The sequence below is a fragment of the Rhinolophus sinicus genome, chromosome 3 (assembly GCF_057876585.1).
Source record: "Rhinolophus sinicus isolate RSI-liver-muscle chromosome 3, RSI-T2T, whole genome shotgun sequence".
In the NCBI taxonomy this organism is placed as follows: Eukaryota; Metazoa; Chordata; class Mammalia; order Chiroptera; family Rhinolophidae; genus Rhinolophus; species Rhinolophus sinicus.
In genome coordinates this window covers 183,468,798-183,493,187 of record NC_142503.1, presented here as the reverse complement: position 1 = coordinate 183,493,187, position 24,390 = coordinate 183,468,798, and the positions used below count along the sequence as shown (strand labels likewise).

At 34.0% G+C, this 24,390-nt stretch overlaps 1 protein-coding gene across 2 annotated transcripts in view; it reads left to right on the top strand.

The window, feature by feature from the left end:
• GTF2A1 (general transcription factor IIA subunit 1) overlaps window positions 1-22,789 on the top strand; it is a 47,440-nt gene extending 24,651 nt beyond the window's left edge. For both annotated transcript variants that reach the window (XM_074327090.2, XM_074327089.2), the window contains exons 7-9: window positions 84-404; window positions 5,864-5,953; window positions 18,534-22,789. In XM_074327090.2, coding sequence (XP_074183191.1) covers window positions 84-404; window positions 5,864-5,953; window positions 18,534-18,641 — 519 coding nt within the window. In that variant the 3' untranslated portion in view covers window positions 18,642-22,789. The remainder of the gene's footprint in view (window positions 1-83; window positions 405-5,863; window positions 5,954-18,533) is intronic.
• The last annotated feature ends 1,601 nt before the right edge of the window (window positions 22,790-24,390 follow it).

Sequence of the window (24,390 nt, the reverse complement as noted above, 5' to 3'; positions counted from 1 at the left end):
ACCTATTTGTGTGTATCAAATAAAGAAATTAAGCTACTCGATCCTTTAACTATTTCTTAATATTTGGTTTTCTTTTGCCTTAGGTACTGGCCCCTCTTCCTGGAGGGATTTCACCGCAGGCAGGTGTCATTATCCAGCCTCAACAAATCTTATTTACAGGAAATAAGACCCAAGTTATACCTACCACGGTGGCGGCCCCCACACCAGCACAAGCACAGATAACTGCGGCTGGCCAGCAGCAACCACAGGCCCAGCCCGCTCAGCAGCAGGCTCCACTAGTGTTACAAGTTGATGGAACCGGGGATACATCATCTGAAGAAGAAGAAGATGAGGAAGAGGACTATGATGATGATGAAGAGGAAGACAAAGAGAAAGATGGAGCTGAAGATGGGCAGGTAGAAGAGGTAAGTTTCTAGTAAAAGACTTGAAATGAGAAGCTGCTCAGTCTTCTTCCTTTACTTGGTGCCAAACTTGAATTATATCTGATATTTTTAGAAGCTGTTAGGTGCTATACAACAAGATTTTAAATGTAAAGTTAGACTGTTCTAACTTAATAAGGTTTCTAGATTGTTCTGGTAACGTCTTTATAAAATATTATTTCATGTAGCTATTAATAAATGAATGTATACCAAATTAGGTTGAATTTATAAAGGTGATGGAGACAGTGAAAGTAATTCTGATTCTTTGGCTTATGCATTTATGATGTGGCTTAAACATAAGACATTGGTAGAATATACAGATGTGATTAATCTTTAGCTTCAGCAATTAAAAAGGGATGGCAACGTTTGGGAAGCGAAGAAACTCCAGATTGAAGTTAAATGTGACAGATTTTTTTCAGAACCTCATTTTGGTCCATATTCCATGCCATTTCCTTGACAACCTTATCTACTGTTGGTGTCTATCCTTTAACAAACCATCCTTTGTTACTCATCTTAGTTATACATTAGAAGCATATAAATGCATTCTTGTTTCCTTCTGTGTTCCAACTTACTTGTGTTCAAGGTGCTATTTGTCTTACTACAATTTTCGTTGTTAGTTGCCTTCTGCAACCTAAGATGTAATCTTCTTGTTTATCTTAGTACAAAGTTCTTCTAAATTATCTAAATAAGGTTTTTAAAAAATACTGGTTTTGTTAAATATTGAATAGATACAAATGAATAAAAAATACTTTTAAGATATAAACACCTCCATTTATATCTAGTTTAAAAAAAATTTTAGTTAAAAAAAAATCCCCTTACTTAAAGTTCTTGAGTGCCTCTGTCCAATCCCTTCCTCTTCCTTTTGCCATCGGAGTAACCATGCTCATGAATTTTGTGTTTATCATTAATTTGACTTATATTTTACTGTATGTATTGATATTCCTAAAGAACATATTGTTTAGTTTTGCAAACCCACTTATAACATTAATGGAATAATTACGTATTATTCTACAAGTTGTTTTTTTTTTCCTCTGAGGTTCATCTAAGTTGTTGCATATTACCAATAATTATTTTCACTGTTGAGTATACCATAATTTATTTATCCATTTTTCTGGTGTGATGGACATTAGGGTTGTGTCTACTTGTTTACTGTTGCAGTTACAAAATTCTGGTGTGTGTCACCTGGGAATTCATATGAAGAGTTTCTGTAGGTCTGTAGGTGTGATACTTAAATTTTGAATTGCTGGACCTTAAGGCATGTGCATCTTCAACTATACAATAAAATACCAAATTGTTGTACTAATAACACTCCTGCCATTCAGTATATAATAGTGCAGATGTCTACGTGTCTTTACCATACTTGACCTTTACCATACTTGTCTTTACCACACTTAGCCTCTGATTCTTTTCATGTGTTCTCTGTAGGTAATCAAATCAAATATGAAAAATAACAGTTTTTCTTCCCTTGTTAGCTAAGCCCTCCAGAACAGTATTTATTAGAAATGGTGAAAGCTGGCACCTTTATCTTAATCTTAAAAGGAATCCTTTCTGTGGTTCACTATTAAGTATAATGTTTACTGTAGGCTTTTTATGGATATCCTTTATCAGGTTATGGAAGTTCCCTTCTGTTCAAATTAACTAAGAGCTTTGCGTTGTTTTTAAACTGTGAATGTTGAGTTTTATTAAACACTTTTTCTGCAATTATTAGTAATCATGGTTTCTTATTCATAATCTGTTGTTTATGATGAATTGCATTGTTTTTTTTGTTTGTAAACCAGTTTTGTATTCCTGGGATAGCACGACATGATTATATCTTACCCTTTTTATGAATTGCTGAATTCACTTTGTTCAGGACTTCTGCATGTATATTCCAAAATGATACTATCTGTAATTTTCTGTTCTTACACTCTTACAAGGTTTATGATAGCCTTATATAGTGAATTTTGGAGAGTATTCCCACTACCTTGGTCCTTTTTTTAAAGATTGTACTTAATTCTTCTGTGAGTATTTGTTAAAATATGCTGCTGAAAATATCTGGTCCTAGTAATCTTGACTCTGTTCAAGTATTCTTTTTCTTTTTGGGACAGTTTGGGTAAGTTATACAGGCATACCTTGGAGATATTGTGGGTTCAGTTCGAGACCACTGCAGTAAAGCGAGTATCTCATAAATAAAGTGAGTCCTAATGTTTTTGCTGGTGGAGGGCCTTGCCTTCAGTTTGTAAAAAAAAAAAGCAACACAACATCTGTGGAAGCACTTTAAGTGAAGCACAATAAAACAAGGTATGCCTGTATTTTTATAACTATATGTGTATCTAAAATGTTTAATTGATTAGCCTAAAGTTAATGATAATGTTGTATTTTGATGGCAGAATCATTTGTAGTCATTCCTTCTTTCTTTTCTCATGCCTAATAGTATTGTCTGTATCTTCTTGCTTTTTTTCCTTGTTCAATTTTACCAGAGGTATCTTGATTTCATTAATGTTTTCAAAGAATCAGCTTTTAGTTTTGCTTATTCTCTGGTATGTTTTTTCCTATTTTATTAATTTGTGGTCTAACTTCACTGTTTTATTTGTAGAGAATATAACTGTGTGATGTGTACATCCTTTGAAATTGGTTGAGACCTGCTTTATGTGGTCAGTTCTTACATATGCTTCCTGTGTATTTGAAAAGAATGTGTTTTCTGCGGTTGTTTGGTCTTCTCTGTATGTCTGTTAGATTTAGATTGTCAATAGCTTTCTTTAGATGTTCTGTATAACCTTACTGATACTTTTTCTGTGCTTGCTCCATCATTGATTACTTAGTGAAAAATGCTTAAATCTCCTACTACTCTGTTTCCGTGAAAATAAGACCTAGCCAGACAGTCAGCTCTAATGCGTCTTTTGGAGCAAAAATTAATATAAGACCCAGTCTTATGTTAATATAAGACCAGGTATAATATGATATGATATAATATATATAATATATAATGTATAATGTATAATACATAATATAATACCGGGTCTTATATTAATTTTTACTCCAAAAGACGCATTAGAGCTGATTGTCCGGCTAGGTTTTATTTTCGGGGAAACACAGTATGATGGTGGATTTATTTCTTGTTTATTTTTTTAAGCCTAAAAATGGGTGTACATAAGCTTAAAATGGTATTTCCTAGTGATTCTGTTTTGTATGATTCTAATAAAGCAATACCAGCTTTGTTTCAGTTAGAATTTTCCTGATAGAGTTCTTGCATTCTTTCACTTTCAAAATTTCTGTATTCTTAAGCTTTCAGTATGTCTTTTTTATGTGGAATACTGCTATCTGTACTATCATGTTACAACATTTTTATATGGGCCAAGGCTGTTCAATAAGGAAAGAATAGTCTTTTCAACAAATGGTGCTTAGACAACTGAATATACATACATATGCAGAAGAATGAAGTTGGACCTCTACCTTACACCATATACCAAAATTAACTAAAAATGGATCAAGCACTTAAATGTAACAGCTAAAACTATAAAACTGTTAGAAGAAACATAGGGCAAAGCCTTCACGACATTGGATTTGGCAATAGTTTCTAGGTATGACACCAAAAGCACAAGCAATCAAAGCAAACATAAAGTGGACTTAATAGATTAAAACTCTGTGCATCAAAGGACAATACAAAAAAGTGAAATGACAACTTACAAAATAGAAAGTGTTTGCAAATCATATATCTGATAAAGGATTAACATCCAGGATATATATTGAGAACTCTTAAAACTCAACAAAAAACAAACAACCCTATTCGAAAGTTAGCAAAGAACTTTAATAGACGTTTTTCCAAAGAAGATATTCAAATATCCAACAGGTATGTGAAAAGATGCTCAGTATCATTATTCGTTTAGAGAAATGCAAATCAACACTACAAAGAGATACTTTACATCTGTTAGGATACTATACTAAAAGTGTTGGGAGACTAGGGAAAAATTGAAATTCTTGTGTATTGCTGGTGGGAATGCAAAATGATGTAGCTGCTGGGGAAAATAGTTTGCTCGTTCCTGAAAAAGTTAAGCATAGAATCACCATATGACCTAGCAATTTCACTTCTAAGTGTAAGAGAATTGAAACAGGTGTCAAACAAAAAAGCTTGTAAGTGAATGTTTATGACAGCACTGTTTACAAAATCCAAAAGATGTAAATAACTCAAATGGCCATCAACTGATGGATGGACAAATAAAAATTGGTATATCTATATAATGGAATATTATTTAGCCATGAAAAGGGACAGAGGAGTGGTATATGGTACAACATGGATGAACCTCAAACATTTGCTAAGTTAAAGAAGCCAGACCACATATGTGTATGTTATCTGATTCCATTTATATGAAATGTCTAGAATAGGTAAATCTATAAAGACAGAAAGATTAGTGGTTGCCAGAAACGGGGAGAGGTGGGAAAGGGAAATGTCTGCTTAATGGTAAGGGTGGTAAAATTGTTCTGGAATTAGTGGTGATGGTTGCACACATTATGAAGTGTGACTGAATCGTACACTTTAAAATGGTTAAAATGGTGAAATTTCTGTTACGTGTATTTTATCTCAATCTTTTATTTGCATTTGCATTGGTGATAATCTATTTTAAATTAAGAATATGTATTCATACACGTGTGAGTAGGTACAGACCTAGCCTTAATATCTTGATTTTTTTTTCCTTTCCACTTTTATTTTGTTGTATTTTCTTTCTCCAGTGATTAGAAATAATCAGTTATATCTTTTTATCTTCTGCCACCACTAAGGTCAAGTTTAACATAGTTGGTCATTTTCTGCTCTAGTTAGATCTTGATCTTTAATTCTTTTTGGTACTGAGACTAAGTCCCACTCCAACACACACACTCTTTTAATCTGAATGGCTTAGTTGATTATACTCTAAGCATCCATCATCACCATCTTGGTGGTAGACATGCTAATTTGTATTCAGTCATAGTCCCTAATGTAAAGACAAGCCAGGCTGCTAGCCTATTTTATCGCCACTTTTCCCTCCAATTTCACCATTGTTTCCCCTTTCGCACTACAGCTTTTGGTGGTAGGTAGGGCCATTATCTCATTAAACTGTCATATTTTCAAACCTAAGAAAGAAGGAAAACCCATATCTACACATCTTAAACAGTTATTTCAGAAAATGATCTCCTTGTGCTAGTCTGAAAAAAATGAAGGAAATAAATATCATTTCAGACTTATAGCTTAACTATTTTAATTGTTGTCTTTAATTTCTTGATGGAATTCCAGTAACATTGACTCAATGTAGCCAATTAATAATATGTCCGTGGTATATTTGTGTGTGTGTGTGTGTGTGTGTATACATCTCTCTGACCCTTAGTTCTCAAAGAACATCAAGGTCATTGTGCTTCTTTTCATTAAATATTAGAAGGGCCTTTTTCTAGTAATACATAAAGTATAAATAAATAAACTCTCCTTTTTTTGGTAGGAGCCCCTCAATAGTGAAGATGATGTGAGTGATGAGGAAGGACAGGAACTCTTTGATACAGAAAATGTTGTTGTGTGCCAATATGATAAGGTAAGGATTTTATCAGATTACTGACATTTTTTCTATTGTAATTGCTTCCGTAAACCATTCTTTCTGCCTTGTTCAAACATTTGGGAAGCTGATTGATGCCTCTTATATTCAGAATAAACAGTGTGAATGAAAACATTTTATAGTTTAATAGATTATTTTAATAGGATGAGAAATTAACTTGTGTAGCTTTACTTTTGAAAAGTAGGTACGAATGAAGGCTAAGGAGAATTGTTAAGTCTCAACTTGCTAACAAAGTAAACAAAGCGCTTTGAGTTGTCCTTTAACATCAGTAATAGCTCAGTGGGAAGATCCTGTCTTTTTTTTAGCCTCAACTACCTCTAAACTAAAAGGCTTTAATTGAATCCCAGCAACTTTTTTTATTGCTAAGGAGAGAACTACGGCAACAAACAGGACTGATAACTATCACACAGATACGTTTTTACTGACAATTATTTTAAAAATTGTTTAGCTTTGCTGTATTTTGGTAGCATTAAGGAATTTTTAAACTAGATTCTTAGAGAATTAGCTCTTGACTCCTCATTTTCTTAATTCCTAAAAAGGATGCTACTTTCCAAGTATTTTTGTTATAGTTATTGACATTGTTGAGATTTTTATTATTTATTAAGACATTTAATTTGGAATAAAATTTTTCTGACTACAATCCTTAAATTTATAATAAATCCACAAATTATGTTGCATTTAAATTTAATTTCAGCAGAGGTCTTTACCAAATGCTGTAAACTCTAAAAGAAGCAGTTGAGTTTTGTTTGTAGATGCTAATCATTCAGTAAATGAATATTTATTAAGTGCCTCAATGATCTAGGTACTGGAGCAGTAGCATGATCATACAAAATTTGTGCCCTGCATGAATTTCCTTCACAAATGATGGAAGTCTTAGATTTGTGTTGCTTTTATAGAAATAAATGTTATAAATAACCATGCTTTTTGCAAACAGTTCTATAGGGAAAATGTCAAGACAATAGATCTTATCATTTTCTAATGAAAAGGAAAAATCAAGCCAGTTATATACCAGGGAAATGATATAATAAACTCAGGTCAGTGATTCCGAGTTATGAGAGTATCCACTTCTGTACACTGTGACTTCAGGGTGAGTGTTCTTGCTACCCTATACTAGGCACATTATAATCAATGTAATTCCTTGTTACGTTCATGTAGAAGAGAAGAGGACTGAGGTTAAAACAGGAGATACCAATAAACTTTTGTCAGGAAGTCTCAAGGGAACCTCTTGCAACCAAATTATCCAGAACACAATTTCATGGTAATAAGATGTCAGATGTATCAGGCAAGGGAGGACTTTTACCTTAGCTTGACTGAAGGATGTGCTTCTAAGTATTTTCATAAGAGAATGGTTGTATTTTCCTTTGGTACAAATTGTACACATAATATTTTAAATGTTAAAATTGGTTTGGTTTGCTCCCAGAGATGTTTAATGTTTTAAACTAAGAAATTGAAAATAGCTTTAAATAGTGTGTTGAGTGATGAACAGTTTTAAAGTTTGCAGAAATTTAATTTTTAGAATTAAGTTCTGGAGATTGGGGAGGTTGGGGGCTTGATGTTCTAGTCAACAATAAAGAATGGTGGTGTTCTATGACTGGTTAAGATGGGGTTGGAAATGGTTTGAGCCAACTTGAATTTGGGGAGTTTATTTTTGAAGCCTAAACTTTAGAATTTCAATAATGAGTCAATATTAAAAGTGATCATAGAAAGAATAATGGTTTCTGTTGCCAATTAAATCAGAATCTTAGTTCAACCTAGTAATGAGGCCGAGTTCTCCCTTAAGTATGGATAGGTAAGTACTGATGGCATCAGGTATTGAGGCTTCAGCCTTATTTATAGGTAATTTTACTTAATCTGTTTGTCACTAGGAAATGTAAGAGGCCTTTCTCGTGGCATTCAGGACACTCCTTTATGAAGGGCTTAGGGCCAGTAATTGTTTTTCAAGTTATATTTTGTGATTTTATTCAAATAAAAGTATTTACCCTTCATTTGTAATACTTCAGTGCTGAGTATATGGACTATTACTTGATCCGTGAAGCTTTCCTACATTTGCTTTTTGCAAGTTGTCTTGCAGCAGAATGCCAGCACTTTTTTTCCTTGTCTGGAATTACTTTTTCCTGCCTACTCATCCCTTTCTTTTTTTCTGTTTATATAATGCCATTGTCTTTCAGGTTGCAGCCACACAGTTCATGCTGGAAATAAATTTATATACTTATTTTAGGTAGTTAATACTTTCTAGGGTGTCCAAGAAGAGAAAGAGGTCTTTCCATACAACAGTTTCACACAACAAATACTTATTGAGTGTCTATGATGTCCCAGGGCACTATTTTAGGATCTTGAGACACACTAGTGAACAAAACAAAACAATCCCTACCATTGGGAAGCTTACTGTAGTCGAGGGAGACAGATGTTAAAACATAAATTAATTAATTAACATGGCCTATTAGAAGGTCATAATTGGTATGGAAAAATACAGAGTGGGAAAGGGGACAGGTTATGGTTTTAAATGGGGTAGTCATACTAGATCTTTTGAGAAGATGACAGTTGAACAAAGAGTTAAAAAGGGTTAGCCCTGTCATCATCTGGTGGCAGAGCCTGCCTGTTACGTGTGAGGAGCAGCAAGGAGCATTGAGGAGTAGTGTGGCTGGAGGGGGTGGGGTGGGAGAGGAGTAGTGTAGTAGTAGTAGATTAAGTCAGAGGTAAGTGGAGACAGGGTGTGGGACTTTGTGAGGACATAGGCTCTTATTCTGAGTGGATTGGGAAGCTACTGACGGTCTCAGACAGAAAAATGTGGTATCAGTTACATTTTAATTTTAAATGGATTACTTTTCCTTCTTTGTTGAGATCAGAGTGGTGGAGGAAGCAAAGGTTGAAACGAGATGACTATTAGAAGGATATTGTAGTAATCCAAGTGAGAGATAATTGTGACTCAGGGTAGTGTGATAGTGTTGCACATGGTGAAAAGCAGTTGGATCCTGGATATATTTTGAAGGAAGAGTCAATAAGAATTCCTGGCTTTTCTGAATGTGTGATAGAAAAGAAGATGAATCAAGAATGACTCCAAGATTTTTGATGAGAAAACAGAAGGAAGAATGGAGATGCCATCAAGTTAGATGGCAAAAGCTGTAGATAGAGCAGGTTTGGGAGATCAGAGTGATCAGTTTTGGACATGTTAAGTTTGGAGTACATGTTAGATGTTCAAATCATCCGTCTTAAGATGTTAGGTTTAATATCTGCATGATAATGTATTTAGACCAGAGCTGTAAGACCAATTAATATAAGACTGCCCTGACTACTGTTTTAACATTTTTTTGTGCTCCTTTTTGTTTTAATTAGTAAGAAAAATTTAATAAATGCTAAATGTGTACATAGTTTAAATCAGTGATCTAGAGGAAGAGCATGAGCATGGTTTTCAAATATATAAAGAGTTGTTTGATTTTTTGTTTGTTTTTAATGACCCACATGCAGAGCTAGGCTCAATAAATAGAAGTTTAGAGGAAGCAGATTTCAGTAACGGGTAAAGTATGAAGACTTATAAGAGCTATACCAGAAAGCAATAACTTAATTTGTAATTTTTTGCAAACACCCCCCCCTCCCCACACGCACGCACACACTTAATCATACTCAAGCAGACACTGAACAATGATTTACCAAGAATATGCCATGGAGAATGTTTGCACTGGGTGGTTAGACCATGGAATTTTAGGAATGGGACCTAGAAAATGCCTGTACATCGTGAGCACTTATGTGTTATATGAAGCAGCCTGATTTTGTAAAAAGTGTATTGGACCGGGACTCAGGAATCGTCTTTGTCACTTAATAGCAATATGCCCTTGGTCAAGTCATTGAACTTCCCCGGGCTATAATTTCCTCTCTTGAAAATGAAATTCTGAACTGCTTGATTTTGAGGTCATTTAAATGAGAGAAGAGGAAGAACCAAACATCCAAAAACTATAAATGAAGGCAAAAATGGGAATGCCCAGGGCCAGGCCCAATTTGAACTGTTTTTGGCTTAACTGTAGATGTTCATAGGTTTTGAAATCTGTAGTAAGTGATTGGAAGATAGAGTGCCTTCAGATGTGTTTGTTAAATAGTGTTATATATTTAAATCTTGAGAAAACTAAACTTTAAGGAGTTTCATTTTGGTAGAAGGAATCAATCTATGTTTGCATATACTTAGAAATGATACCAGAAAGGTCTTTGGAAGTGCCTTTGGGGGTTGATCAATAGGAAAGAATACTTTTAGCTGAGGAGATGAGGGAAAGCTTAGTGGAGGACACAGTGTTTTTGAGGTGTGTCTTGAAATAAGAATTGAATTTGTAAAAATGGGAGTAAGGGGTGATACTTCTTTTGATTGGAATATAGTCTTTTAAGTAATGTGAAGATAGGAAATATGCTTGGGAAGGTGAGTTATTACCAGGTCATTTAGAAATGGAAATAGTCAAGAAGAGGTGATTGGTTAGAATTGTGCTCCTGGCAGCGATGTTTAGAAGATGATTGGAAGGAAGGGGAGAATGAAGAATGGAAATCAGTTAGAAAGCTATTGTAATAAATCAGGTGAGAAGAGGCTATTGATATGGTAACTAGAAGATTATTGGTGGCCTTTTAGAAAACAGTTGCCAGGTGTCTTGAAGACAAAGTAGAATTAGAAAAAAAGTAATTAGAGATTAAAAATACTAATATTAGTATGAACAATAATACTGTGAGGCTGCAGTACTAAAAGGGTCAGCAGTGTGGAAGTTCTTGCTGCATTTGAGAAAGAAGAAGAGAATGGCTATACCTGATACCAGTATTGAGGAGAGAGAGTGTCCTGGTGGTCAGTAAGTAAGAGTAATGAAGAAAAGCCTAAGGTTAAGCAAATGGTATAGACATAAAAGGAATTAGAGAGAAAAGGCAAAACTGTGATCTAGAAACATCAGGGACAGTAAGGGGTATTCCTGTTTCAAATGTTTGCCAGTATAAAACTTCCTGTGGAAAAAGACGTGTGTATATGCAAACCTGAGATAAGACATTTTACAGAGAAATATTATTAACTGCTTTAATAAACACAAATACTAAGAGCTTTAAAAAATAATTACAGATTTATTTTTTTACAACCCCATCTAGTGAGTGAATTTTCTTTTTTTTGGTCTGATTAAACTTTATTAAAAAAACAATTTGTCCAGCCATAATGATATAAAACTAGAAATCAATTACAAGAAGAAAACTGGTAAATTCACAAATATTTGGAGATTAAACAGTATGCTACTGAACAACCAGTGGGTCAGTAAAGAAATCTAAAGAGAAATTAAAAAAAATACCTCGAGACAAATGAAAATGGAAAAACAACATACCAAAACTTACAGGATGCAGCAGAAGCAGTTTTAAGAGAGAAGTTCACAGAGAAAAATGCCTACATGAAGAAAAAGAGATCTCAAACAACCTAAGTGTACATCTCCAGAAACTAGAAAAGGAAGAACAAGTGAAGCCCAGAGTTAGTAGAAGGAAAGAAATAAAGAGCAGATCAGAAATAAAGACTATAGAGATAGAAAACTATATTCAACAGCACACCAAAAGGATCATACACCATGACCAAGTGGAATTTATTCTAGGGTTAAAAGGGATGGTTCGGTATCCTCAAATAGATCAATGTACATCTCAATAGATGCAGAAAAAGCACTTGACAAAATTCAATGTAATTTATGATAAAAACTCTCAACAAAGTGGGTATAGAGAGAACATACCTCAACATAATAAAGGACTTATATATGCCCACAGCTAATATCATACTCAGTGGTGAAAAGCTGAAAACTTTTCTGGTAAGATCAGGAACAAGACAAGAATGCCTGTCTGCTCTTACCACTTTTATTTAACACAGTATTGGAAGTCCTAGCCGAGAGCAATTAGGCAAGAAATAAAAGTTATCCAAATTAGAAAGGAAGAAATAAAACTGTCACTATTTGCAGATGACATGATCTTATATATTGAAAACCCTAAAGACTCCACCAAGAAACTGTTAGAACTAAAAAACAAATTCAGTAAAGTTGTGGGATACAAAATCAATATACAAAAATCTGTTGTATTTCTATACATTGGTATCAAACTATCAAAATGAGGAATTATGAAAAACAATCCCATTTCCCATTGCATCAAAAAGAATAAAATACCCAGGAATAAATTTAACCAAGAAGGTGAAAGACCCTGTACAATGAAAACTTTTATAAAGTCTTTGATGAAAGAAAGAAGACACAAATAATAAGTGGAAAGACATTTTGTGCTCATGGATTGGAAGAATTAATACTGTTAAAATGTCCATACGACCAATCCACAGATTCAGTGCAGTCCCTATCAAAACTCCAGTGACATTTTTCATAGATATACTAGAACAGTAGATGTACTAAAATTTGTATGAAACCACAAAAGACCTGAATATCCAAAGCAATGTTTTTTTTTATTCTACATTTAAGAAATTTTTAAATTAAATTTATTGTGGTCACATGGTATGGTAAAATTATATAGGTTTCAAGTATACAATTCTATAATATATCATCTGTATATTGCGTTGTGTGTTCACTACCCAAAGTCAAATTTACTTCCGTCACCATATACATGACCCCCTTTACCCTTTGCTACCTACCCCATTCCCCTTTCCCTTTGGTAACCACCATACTGTTGTCTGTGACTGTGAGTTTTTGTTGCTCAGTGTTATATCCCATATATGAATGAAATCGTAATGGTTCTTGACTTTTTACATGTGATTTACTTCCCTTAGCATGATAGTCTCAAGATCCATCCATGTTGTAGCAAAGGGCAGTATTTCATCTTTTCTTATGGCTGAATAATAATCCATTGCGTTGTACCACGTCTTTATCCAATTATCTATCGAAGGGCACTTCAGTTGTTTCCATGTCTTGGCACTGTGAATAATTCTGCAGTGAACATAGGGGTACGTATATCTTTACGGAAAAATGTTTTCAGATTTTTGGTTCTATACCCAGAAGAGGGATTGCTGGTGGGTCATATGGTAATTCTATTCTTAACTTGTTGAGGAATCTCCATACTGTTTTCCATAGTGACTATACCAGTTTACATTCCCACCAGCAGTGTATGAGGATTCCTGTTTCTCCACAGCCTCTCCAACACTTGTTATTGCTTGTCTTGTTGATGCTAGGCATTCTAACAGGTGTGAGGTGGTATCATTGTGGTTTTGATTTGCATTTCCCTAATAGCCAGTGAAGTTGAGCATTTTTTTCATATACCTGTTGGCCATTTGTATATCTTCTTTGGAGAAGTGTCTGTTCAAGTCCTCTGCCTATTTTTTTAATTGATTGTTTGCCTTTTTGTTGTTGTTGTATGAGTTCTTTATATATTTTGGATATTAGTGCCTTATTGGAGGCGTTGTTTGTGAATATCTTCTGCCATTCAGTTGGTTGCTTCTTTGTTTTGTTGATGGTTTCTTTTACTGTGCAGTTTTTTAGTTTGATAGAATCCCTTTCATTTATTTTTGCTTTTACTTCCCTTGCCTTTGAGGTCAAATGCATAAAATCCTAAGACCAAAGTCCATAACTTTAGTACCTGTGTTTTCTTCCATGTATTTTATCGTTTTAGGTCTTATATTTAGGTCTTTGTTTCATTTTGAGTTAATTTTCATGTATGGTGACAAATAGCAGTTCAGTTTTATTCCTTTGCACTTGGCTTTCCAATTATCTCAGCACCATTTATTGAAGAGGCTTTCTTTTCTCCAGTGTATGTTTTTGGTTCCTTTGTCGAAAATTATTTGCTCATATTCAGTGGGTTTATTTCTGGACTTTCAATTCTGTTCCATTGGTCTGTGTAGTCTGTTTTTTTGCGAATACCATGCTGTTTCGTTTGTTGTTGCTTTGTAGTATAACTTGAAGTCAGGGAGTGGGATAGCTCCGGCTTTGTTCTTTTCCTCTCAGGATTGCTGTGGCTCCTTGGAGTCTTTTGTGGTCTGTGCAAATCAGATGATTTTTTTTTCTTTTTAAAATGCCGTTGGGATTTTGATGAAGATTGCATTAAATCTGTATATTGCTTTGGGTAACATGGCCATTTTAACTATGTTGATTCTTCCAATCATGAACATGAGATATCTTTCCATTTCTTTGTGTCTTTTTCAATTTTTTTCAATAATGTCTTGTAGTTTTCAGTATATAGATTCTTCACATTCTTTAAGTTTATTCCTAGGTATTTTATTCTTTTTGTTGCAATTGCCAAAGGAATTTTTTTCCATTTTTCTGAAATTTCATTGTTAGTATATAGGAATGCATTGGGTTTTTTTTTTTTTTTTTTTTAAGATTTTATTGGGGAAGGGGAACAGGACTTTATTGGGGAACAGTGTGTACTTCAGGACTTTTTTCCAAGTCAAGTTGTTGTCCTTTCAATCTTAGTTGTGGAGGGTTCTGTTCAGCTTCAAGTTGTTGTCCTTTCAGTCTTAGTTGTGGAGGGCGCAGCTCAGCTCCAGGTCCAGTTGCCGTTGCTAGTTGCAGGGGGCACAGCCCACCATCCCTTGCGGGAGTCGAACCGGCAACCTTGTGGTTGAGAGGGCATGCTCCAACCAACTGAGCCATCCGGGAGCTCAGCGGCAGCTCAGCTCAAGGTGCCGTGTTCAATTTTAGTTGCAGGGGGCACTGCCCACCATCCCTTGCAGGAGTCGAGGAATTGAACTGGCAACCTTGTGGTTGAGAGCCTGTGCTCCAACCAACAACTGAGCCATCCGGGAGGCAGCTCAGTTCAAGGTGCCGTGTTCAATCTTAGCTGCAGGGGGCAGAGCCCACCATCCCTTGCGGGACTCGAGGAATTGAACGGGCAACCTTGTGGTTGAGAGCCCACTGGCCCATGTGGGAATCAAACCGGCAGCCTTCGGAGTTAGGAGCACGGAGCTCTAACCACCTGAGCCACCGGGCCGGCCCCTGCATTGGATTTTTTGTACATTGATTTTGTATCCTGCAACTTGACTGTATTTATTTATTGTTTCTCATAGATTTTGGTGGAGTCTTTAGGGTTTTATGTATAAAGAATCATGTTGTCTGAAAAAAGTGACAGTTTGACTTCTTCATTCCCAATTTGGATGCCTTTTATTTCTTTCTCTTGCCTGGTTGCTCTAAGACTTCCAGTACTGTGTTAAATAACAGTGGTGAGAGTAGGTATCCTTGTCTTAGAATAAGAGCTTTCGATTTTTCACTATTGAATATATCTGAGGATTTGTCATAAGGCTTTTATTGTGTTGAGGTACTTTCCTTTTATACCCATTTTATTGAGTGTTTTAATCATAAATGGATGATGTTTTTCTCAAAATTTTTTTTTCTGCATCTATTGATACCATAGGATTTTTGTCCTTTATTTTGTTATTATTGTTTTGCACATGTTGAACCATCCTTGCACTCCTGAAATTAACCCTGCTTGATTGTGATATATTATCTTTTTAATGTATTGTTGTATTAGATTTGCTAGTGTTTTGTGTAGGATTTTTGCATTTGTATTCTTCAGAGATATTGGTCTGTAGTTTTGTGTGCATGTGTGTGTGTGTTATATTTGCCAAAAGACAAAAGAGAAAAACGGCTGTAGGAGATCTAAATACATCAGTAATCACCCTAAATGTAAATGGACTGAACTCACCAATAAAATGGTACAGAGCAGCAGACTGGATCAAAAAGCAAAACCCAAACCCAACCATATGCTGCCTTCAAGAGATATGTCTCAGCTGCAAGAACAAATACAAACTCAAAGTGGAAGGGTGGAAAATGATACTGTAAGCAAATGCGGGTGTAGTTGTACTTATATCTGCCAAAATAGATTTCAAGATAAAATCGGTAACAAGACAGAAAGATTGGTACTTCATAACGATAAAGGGGACAGATAATACATCAAGAAGACATAACACTTATCAATATATTGTGTTTCCCTGAAAATAAGACCTAGCCAGACAATTAGCTCTAATGCGTTTTTTGGAGCAAAAATTAATGTAAGACTGGGTATTATATTATATCACATTATATTAAAACAGTGTTATATTAAAATAAGACTGGCTGTTATATTATACCCGGTCTTATTTTAGTATAAGACCAGGTCTTATATTAATTTTTGCTCCAAAAGATGCATTAGAGCTGATTGTCTGGCTAGGTCTTAGTTTTGGAGAAACACGGTAGTATATGCACCCAATGAGGGAGTGCCAAAATATATAAAGTAACTACTGACAGAATTAAAGGGAGAAACTGACAAAAACAGAATTACAGCAGGGGATGCCACTGACAACTATGGGTAGATCAAACAAAATTAGTAAGGAAATGTTGGCCCTAAATGACACGTTAGACCAAATGGACATAATTGACATTTACAGAACCTTTCATCCCAGAACACCAGATTACACATTCTTCTCTAGTGCACATGGAACATTCTCAAGGATAGACCATATCTTGGGACATAAAACTAGCCTCAGGAAATTTAAGAACATTGAAGTCACACCAAGCGTATTCTCCGACCACAGTGCTGTGAAATTGGAAATCAACTGCAAAACAAAATTGGGTAAAACCACAAATATGTGGCAATTAAACAACATTCTACTAAAGTACAACTAGGTCAAAGGAGAACTAAAAGGAGAGATCAAAAGATATACAGAGACAAATGAGAATTCTTGGGATGCAACAAAAGCGTTTATTAAGAGGGAAGTTTATATCATTACAACTCTATCTTAAGAAACGAGAAAGAACTAGAAAAGGAAGAACAAGTGAAGGCCAACGCAGTCTTGAGAAAGAAGGGCAAAAAGCTGGAGTCATCATGTCCCCTGATATCAAGCTATATTATGCAGCTATAGTAATCAAAACAGTATGGTATTGGCGTAAAAACAGGCACATAGATAAATGGAACAGAAAAGAGAACCCAGAACTAAACTCATGTATGTGTATTATGACAGAAGAGCCAAGAATACACAATGAGGAAAGGACAGTCTCTTCAATAAATGGTGTTAGGAAAACCGGACCATTGTCTTAACACCATGCACAAAAATCAATGCAAAATGGATGAAAAATTCCTAGAACAACACGCAGGTGGTAAGCTCTTTGACATCAGTCTTCGTGCTGTTCTTTTTGGATTTGACACCAAAAGCAAAGGCAACAAAAGCAAAAATAATCAAGTGGGACTAAATCAAACTAAAAAGCTTTTGCACAGCAAAGGAAATCAACAGAATAGAAGGCAACCTACTAAATGGGAGAAAATATTTGCAAATTATATATATATATATATATATATATATATATATATATATATGTGTATATATATATATGTGTGTGTGTGTGTGTGTGTGTATATATGTGTATATATATGTGTGTATATATATATATATATATATATATATATATATATATACATATATATATATATACATACATACATACATACATACATATGATAAGGGGATAATATCCAAAATATATAAAGAACTCATATAACTCAATAGCAAAAATACAATGTTTAAAAAACGGGCAAAAGATCTAAATGGACAGTTTTCCAAAAAAGACATACAGATGGCCAATAGGTACACAAAATGGTACTCAACGTCACTAATCAGGGAAGTACAAATCAAATCCACAGTGAGATATTAACCTCATTAATATTACCTGTAGAATGGCTATCATCAAAAAGACAAGAAATAACAAGTGTTGGTGAGAATGTGGAGAAAAAGAAACCCTTGTGCACTGTCGTTGGGAATGTAAATTGGTATAGCCACTACGGTATACAGTATGAAGTTTCCTCAAAAAATTAAAAATAGAAGTACTGTATAATCTTGCAATTTCACTTCTGGGTACTTATTCGAAAGAAAAACACTAACTTGAAAAGATGCATGATCCCATGTTCATTGCAGCATTATTTACAATAGCCAAGACATGGAAACAACCTAAGTGTCTGCATGTATGTATATATATAAAATATATATATATGGAATATTAGCCATAAAAACGAGTGAAATCTTGCCATTTGTTACAACATCGATGTACCTTAGGGCTCATGGTAAGTGAAGTAAGTGAGAGAAAGACATATGCCATACCATCTCATTTGTATGTGGAGTCTAAAACGAACAAACTGAACTCATAGTTACAGAGAGTGAATTGATGATTGCCAGAAACGAGGGATAGAGGGTTGGTGAAATGGGTGAAGGTGGTTAAAAGGTACAAAATTCCAGTTATAAATAAGTCATGGGATATAATGTACAGCATGGTGAGTAGTTAACACTGTGTTGTATATTTGAAAGTTGCTAAGAGAGTAGATCTTAAAACTTCTCATCTTGACAAAAAAAAAGCTTATAACTGTGTGGTGATGAATGTTAACTAGACTTATTGTGGTGATCATTTGTCAGTATATAAAAACTGAATCATTATATTACACACCTGAAACTAATATAATGTTACATGTCAATTATAGCTCAATTAAAAAAAAAGACACCAATTTGCAAATGCAGTAATATATAAGACAAAGGTTTTTTTTGGTATGTGAATGGGTTTTTTGATGTTTTGTTTCTTCTGTCTTTTGATTGTCTCTCTTACATTCTTCTTTTTATTTGTTTATTTAGATACACAGAAGTAAAAACAAATGGAAATTTCATCTCAAGGATGGTATTATGAATCTTAATGGAAGAGATTATATATTTTCCAAAGCCATTGGCGATGCAGAATGGTGAAGAGTTGATTCTTTTCTTTTATAAATAAAACAAAAGAAACTTAAAAAAAATTTAAAGTGGACAGTTTGAAACTTGGGACATACAACAACCAAAACTTATCTTCTGCATGTCAGAAAAGTGCAGTAGAAGCAAAGCTACTGGAACAAAGAGACCTTGACAACATAGACACTACTTCTAACTAGCAAGCCATGGAACTGTAGCACCTGGGGTTGTTGGGGCGGGGAGGGGGGTTGGGGTTTTGTGTAGGAAAACCATAAGTGTCGATTTTAAATACAGGTACCTGCCACGGTAATTAGCATGTAAAGCTTTGTCTATATCCCTTCCTCCAACTTGGGTTCAATCAGAAAATACTAGTTGGAATGAACTGAAGAAACTTCCCTTTTGATAGATTGAAATGAAACTGCTTATTGTATGTGGTTATATTTGGTAAAAATTGCGTGTGGGCTTTTTACAAAAGGGCAAGAATTATGGTGTTGAATTTTAATTTCCTTGTATAAGGAAACAATTTAGAGCTCTCATAATAGGTCTTAAATATTTTTACTTGCTGTTCTCCCTCAGTAATACATACCTCTTTCCCTGCTTTATGGAACATCTATTGAAGAGTTAAAGGAAGTAATTCATTACAGTGTGGAGACAAAATTTGACCCAGGAATGAATATGTATTTTAATTAGGTTGTCATTTTCATTAAACTTGGGTCTCATCTGAGTTGAGCAGAATTAAAATGGCAACTTCAATTTCCTTACAGAAAAATTGTAATTGTTTCTTTTGGTCCTACACCTTAAAAAGAAACCCCAAAGTGGCTCCTCAGGACAATGGTTTTATTTCACAAAAGTACCATATAACTGAAATTCTATACACATGAAAAGTACAGATTTTTTCTTGTTGGGCTGAAGTGTATGCTTATATATATGTTTAGTCTTTAAGCTAAACGAACATTCAGATACCATTCTGTGCATTGACTGAAGCATTGGGTAGGTGGTGAAGACCTGGATTTTTATTAAACAATTTAGTAATTATAAAAGTTTCTTGTGTTTACTAGTAAAGAATTTTAAAACTATTATTTTAATTGAACTAATTTTTTTAAATGCAACTTTGTAATTTGAGGGGCAATTTGGGGGTTGGGGGGCATTAAGTACGTATTTTACCTCTCTTTCATTTGGTGGCCCATCCAGGCCATTGATAATAAAGACATGGGCTCCAGTTTGCACATGGGGAAGAAAGCATATAAATTTGACTTATATTAAAAATAATAGAAATTTAGTATGTATATTAAGACTGCATAGCTCTGTGTTCTATAAGGGGCTCTGAAATGCAATATGGCGTTGCTGTGCTCAGTGTGAACTAGTTGCCTGGGAGAACTGTAGGAACACTTGTCTTCAGCTTTGTGTTCTTACAGCTAATGATTTTGATGATTTATCTTGACAAAATTCACGTGTTTAAGTTACTTTTGTATATTGATTTTTTTAAGTCTTCCATTTTTGTCTTCCTTTTATTTGCCTTTGTGTTTCCAGAAGTAACATAGAAACACTTTTAAAGTACATTGCAAAGAAAAACTGTGAGCTATTACATATTGTTTTTTTCTTTTTTTTTTTTAACACAAATTTTTAAACTTCTTCAAAAAGGCTAATTTTTTTCCTGCTTCCCACCTCACATACCAACTTTTGATTCCTTTAACTTATGTTCTGAACTTTGGTGTAAATGGTGGTTTCTAGCATGCAAGTTAGGTTTCATTTAGATGCTATAACTGGTAATACGGTTTTTATTTTTACTATATTAATTTAGTTTTTTGGAAGGGAGATTTTTTTGTTTACCCCACTACTCTGAAAGCACACAGGGTTTTTTTTGTTTTTAGTTTTTTATTAATGAAACTGAGGGAAGAGAAAGGAGGGATGACATCACAGAAGTCTGGTTGTTCAGTTGCCCTTCAGTGTAGTTGATAGTAGGTTTATATTTTACCCGATGAAGAGTCAACGACCTGAACTACCTATAAAAGTTTAGCAGTGCTGCAGTGTTGATTGCAACCCCTTGACTATCTAGTAGTTCTTGTGCTACTGAACCTTGTATTAGTATATGATATTCAGCTCATGTTTTGGCCCCTCTACGTAGACATTCATATTCATAGTAGAATTGTATACTGGCCTGTCTTTATATAACATTATTTTCAAACACGAACAACCACTGCTTCAGAGTGATTCACTAGGGTTATTTTGAAGCAGGAAGTAACTATTTGTATTTGCACCTGTGTACACGTATTGCCTATTAATTACAGCACACTTGGCAAATGCTTTTACCTGTGAAAGTTCTGAAAGCCAGTCCAAACAACATTGCATACCAAACAGTGCTCTTATATATTACTGCATTGTGTTCCTCTTTAATCAACTAGCATGTTTTAGTTTTATTATGGTCGCTTGCTCTAAGAATGCCACTTGCTTATCTTTTATTGTACTTGAATTCTTAATCATGTTTTTAACATTGTATTTTACAAATCATTTCATTAGGTTCCATAAAAATGTCATTCCTTTGAAAAGGCAAGGATTCCCACTTCAGAATTTTAAAATGAAAATAATACGTTTGTTCAAAGAGGGAAAATAGTTCAGACTTGGTATTAATGAAAATAGATGAAGGTTTCAGAAGAGGATTTGTTTAGATTTGCACAAATGGTGATGGCACCTTTTACTTATAAAAAAGAGTTATGTTAATCAACAGTGCTAAGGAAAATTTATACAAAATGACTTGATAAAGTGTGGAAATGTGCCTTTCAGTATATGTACTCCTTTTGGTGGTCATTTGTATAATCAGACCATACGAATGCTTGAGAATGCATTTAATTTCTGTAAAGAGCCCATTTGGCTAAAACAACTCTTCAGTGTGCAATTAGATTCTAGAGTAAAATGTCTGTTATGTGAGGGGGATCTTTATATTGGGCTTTTATATTTTTTTAAATGTTCACATTTCTTTCTGTTAATTAAATGTCATCATAATATCACATTTATATTGTTGCCACTCTTAAAATCAAAGCCACCTTGATGTTATTCTAGGAATACATCAAGATTTGAGCAGTGTGTATAGTGATTAGAATGTGTTCTTGAAGAGCATATTCTAATAGAGTCTTGTATTAGACATCAAGAACATAAAAATATAACAGCTTTTGTATAAAGATTTTCTTTTGCTATAGTGAAAATCAAGGATTTGGTTTTCTTATTTTTTTCTGGCTTTTACGGAGGAATGAAAAGGGTTATCTCCTAAGAGCAATTTTTGATTATCTTATAGCAATAATATCACCATTGTTTTCAGAAGGTAAATACACCTTGTGCAGGAAAGCAGACATAATTTTCTCTTGGGAGTTCCCTTTTTAACTTAGCATTTTCTTCCACTCGAGAAAATTCCTATATTTTCCGATTATTTCATCTTGAAATTTTTTGAGGTTTTGTGCAATGTAATATTTAACTGATCCGTCTTTGTACATTTTCATTTTCATGTCTGTCTCTCACCTATCTGTCTGAATCAGCTATTTCAGATTTTGAATTCATTGGTTAAAAAATAGTTGCTTTATATTTCCTCATGAGTTTATGTTAAATAGTTTTGCATTTTAATCTATTATGCTATGGAAATTATTCTGAAGTTTATATTCCCCTTTTAAGCCCGCCTTAGTCTATCTTTTGTCATTTTTTATGGTTTAAGGAACACACCAAACTTAATATTTTTGTTTATTTTGAGGAATAAGAGAAACTTTTCCTTCTCTTTTAAGAGAACTACATTGAGTTAATAACTACTATTAGTAACTATTAAGTTACTATTTAACTAGTTAGTAAATATTTCAGTCAAGGTTCCTTAAATCGGTCCAGGATGCATCAGGGCTAAAATTTGGGGGAGGGACTAATCCTTTTTGCTGTTCTGAGCTACTATTGTCAACTGCTGTTGTACATACTGTTATGTGTAAGGGCGTAAATATATTTATTAAGTTTGTATAATTCTGTACAATTGCAGATCAAGGTTGCTCTTCTGCGATATATGGGATATTATGTTTTAAAGACCATCTTGGAATACAATTAGAGAACTTAGTATTTTGATGTACTAAGACCTATTTTAAGTTTAATATTTTACCTTTGCAAAAACTTTAATTAAAGATGTTATTTAAAAAAAGTAATGTTGCTTGCTTTGCTTACTAGTGTATAAAATTGTTAACATAGGTGACTGAATAAAATTACACAGTTTAGAAAGGAAATGTTTTACATTGTTAATGAGAATAAGTTCTGTTTATCAAAAAGGTATCGTTACATTCTTTGTCTTTAAAATGAGTAAGGTAGGATGTCAGCTTGAATTATTAAACTCTGTTACAAATTCTTAATAGCTTTAAAAATGAATCGTTGTATTTTCCAGGTACACAGGAATTGAAATAGGGCTAAATTTACACCAACAAAGTGTAACTAAAAATTGATATAATTAACATTGTATTAAATGAGTATTTCTACTCCAAAGAATAGATTACTTAGGATAAAATTAAGAACATGTTTTTTAATTTTTCTGTTTAGCTAAATCTTTTCCTCTTAGTTCAGAGTTTGTAAATAATTGCATAATAGAGTCAGATTTTTGAGGTTTGTATTACTTATGGAATATATTTTGTGTTATTTTAGTATTAAGTAATTAGCAGGTATTTTAATTTTATAGTTAATTCAAATGAAACATTAAGAAGCTTGTATTTTTGTAATTTTTTTATTCTGTTACAGACTATCTAGGAAACATGGAAGTTTTAACCATTAAAATAATTATAATAAAGATATTTATTGCCGGAAAATATTGTACTTTTACAATTAAATACAAGCTCCAACATTGACAGTCTTACCCTTTTTGGCCTCAGTTTATCTGTAATGTATGCGATTTTGAGGATGAAGTATAGTATAATATGTGCAAAGCTCTTACAACAGTGCTTGGTACACTTAGGTACTCAGATGTCACAGTTAAATTATTTACTTAATTTCATAATTTGCATAATTTAAAATGACTAGTGGAGCTGAAAAAATTTTTTTAAATGGTAATTTAAAACTTATCATTTAAAACTTTTTAAAAGTAGCAAAAGAATGTGGTCTGATTAAGAAAAAGCAGTGAAAGATTTGGTTGCAACCAAACAAATGAAGCCTGGGAAGTTGAGTGAAAGTGAAATTAATAAAAGTTCATCTGACTGTAGCAGAAAGTGCCTGAGGGAAGAAAAGGGAGTGATGGGTATAGGAGAGGGATAATGAAACAGAGGCTCTAAGCTTTTTTCCCCCAAAAGTAAACATTTCCTGAATAAAGTCTAAAATAGGTTGAATTTTCCCAAAGCTAAAACTAGTAGAATTAGAGTATATTAATAATTACATGATTTCCCCCAAATATCAGTGGATTCTGCCCAGTTCATTTATGAAGAAAAACATTGACACAGAAATAGTTATTCAAAGACACCGAAGCTGTATGGTTACTTCACTCTGAGTCTGACCTAATCCTAGTGATTGTCGGCAGTCCTATTTCCGGAGGCAAATGGCCTTTGTGTCAACCCTCTTACTCCCTAGCCATGGAGGGAGAGGCAGATACAAGTATGAGATCTGACAGTTAAGTTCACAGACTTGTTGCAACGATGTTACCTCTTTTTGACACCAGAGGGATTATTCATTATGAATTTGTACCAACTGGACAAACAGCTAACAAAGTTTACTGTTTGGAAGTGCTGAAAAGGGTGCATGAAAAAATTAGACGACCTGAACTTTTCGTCAA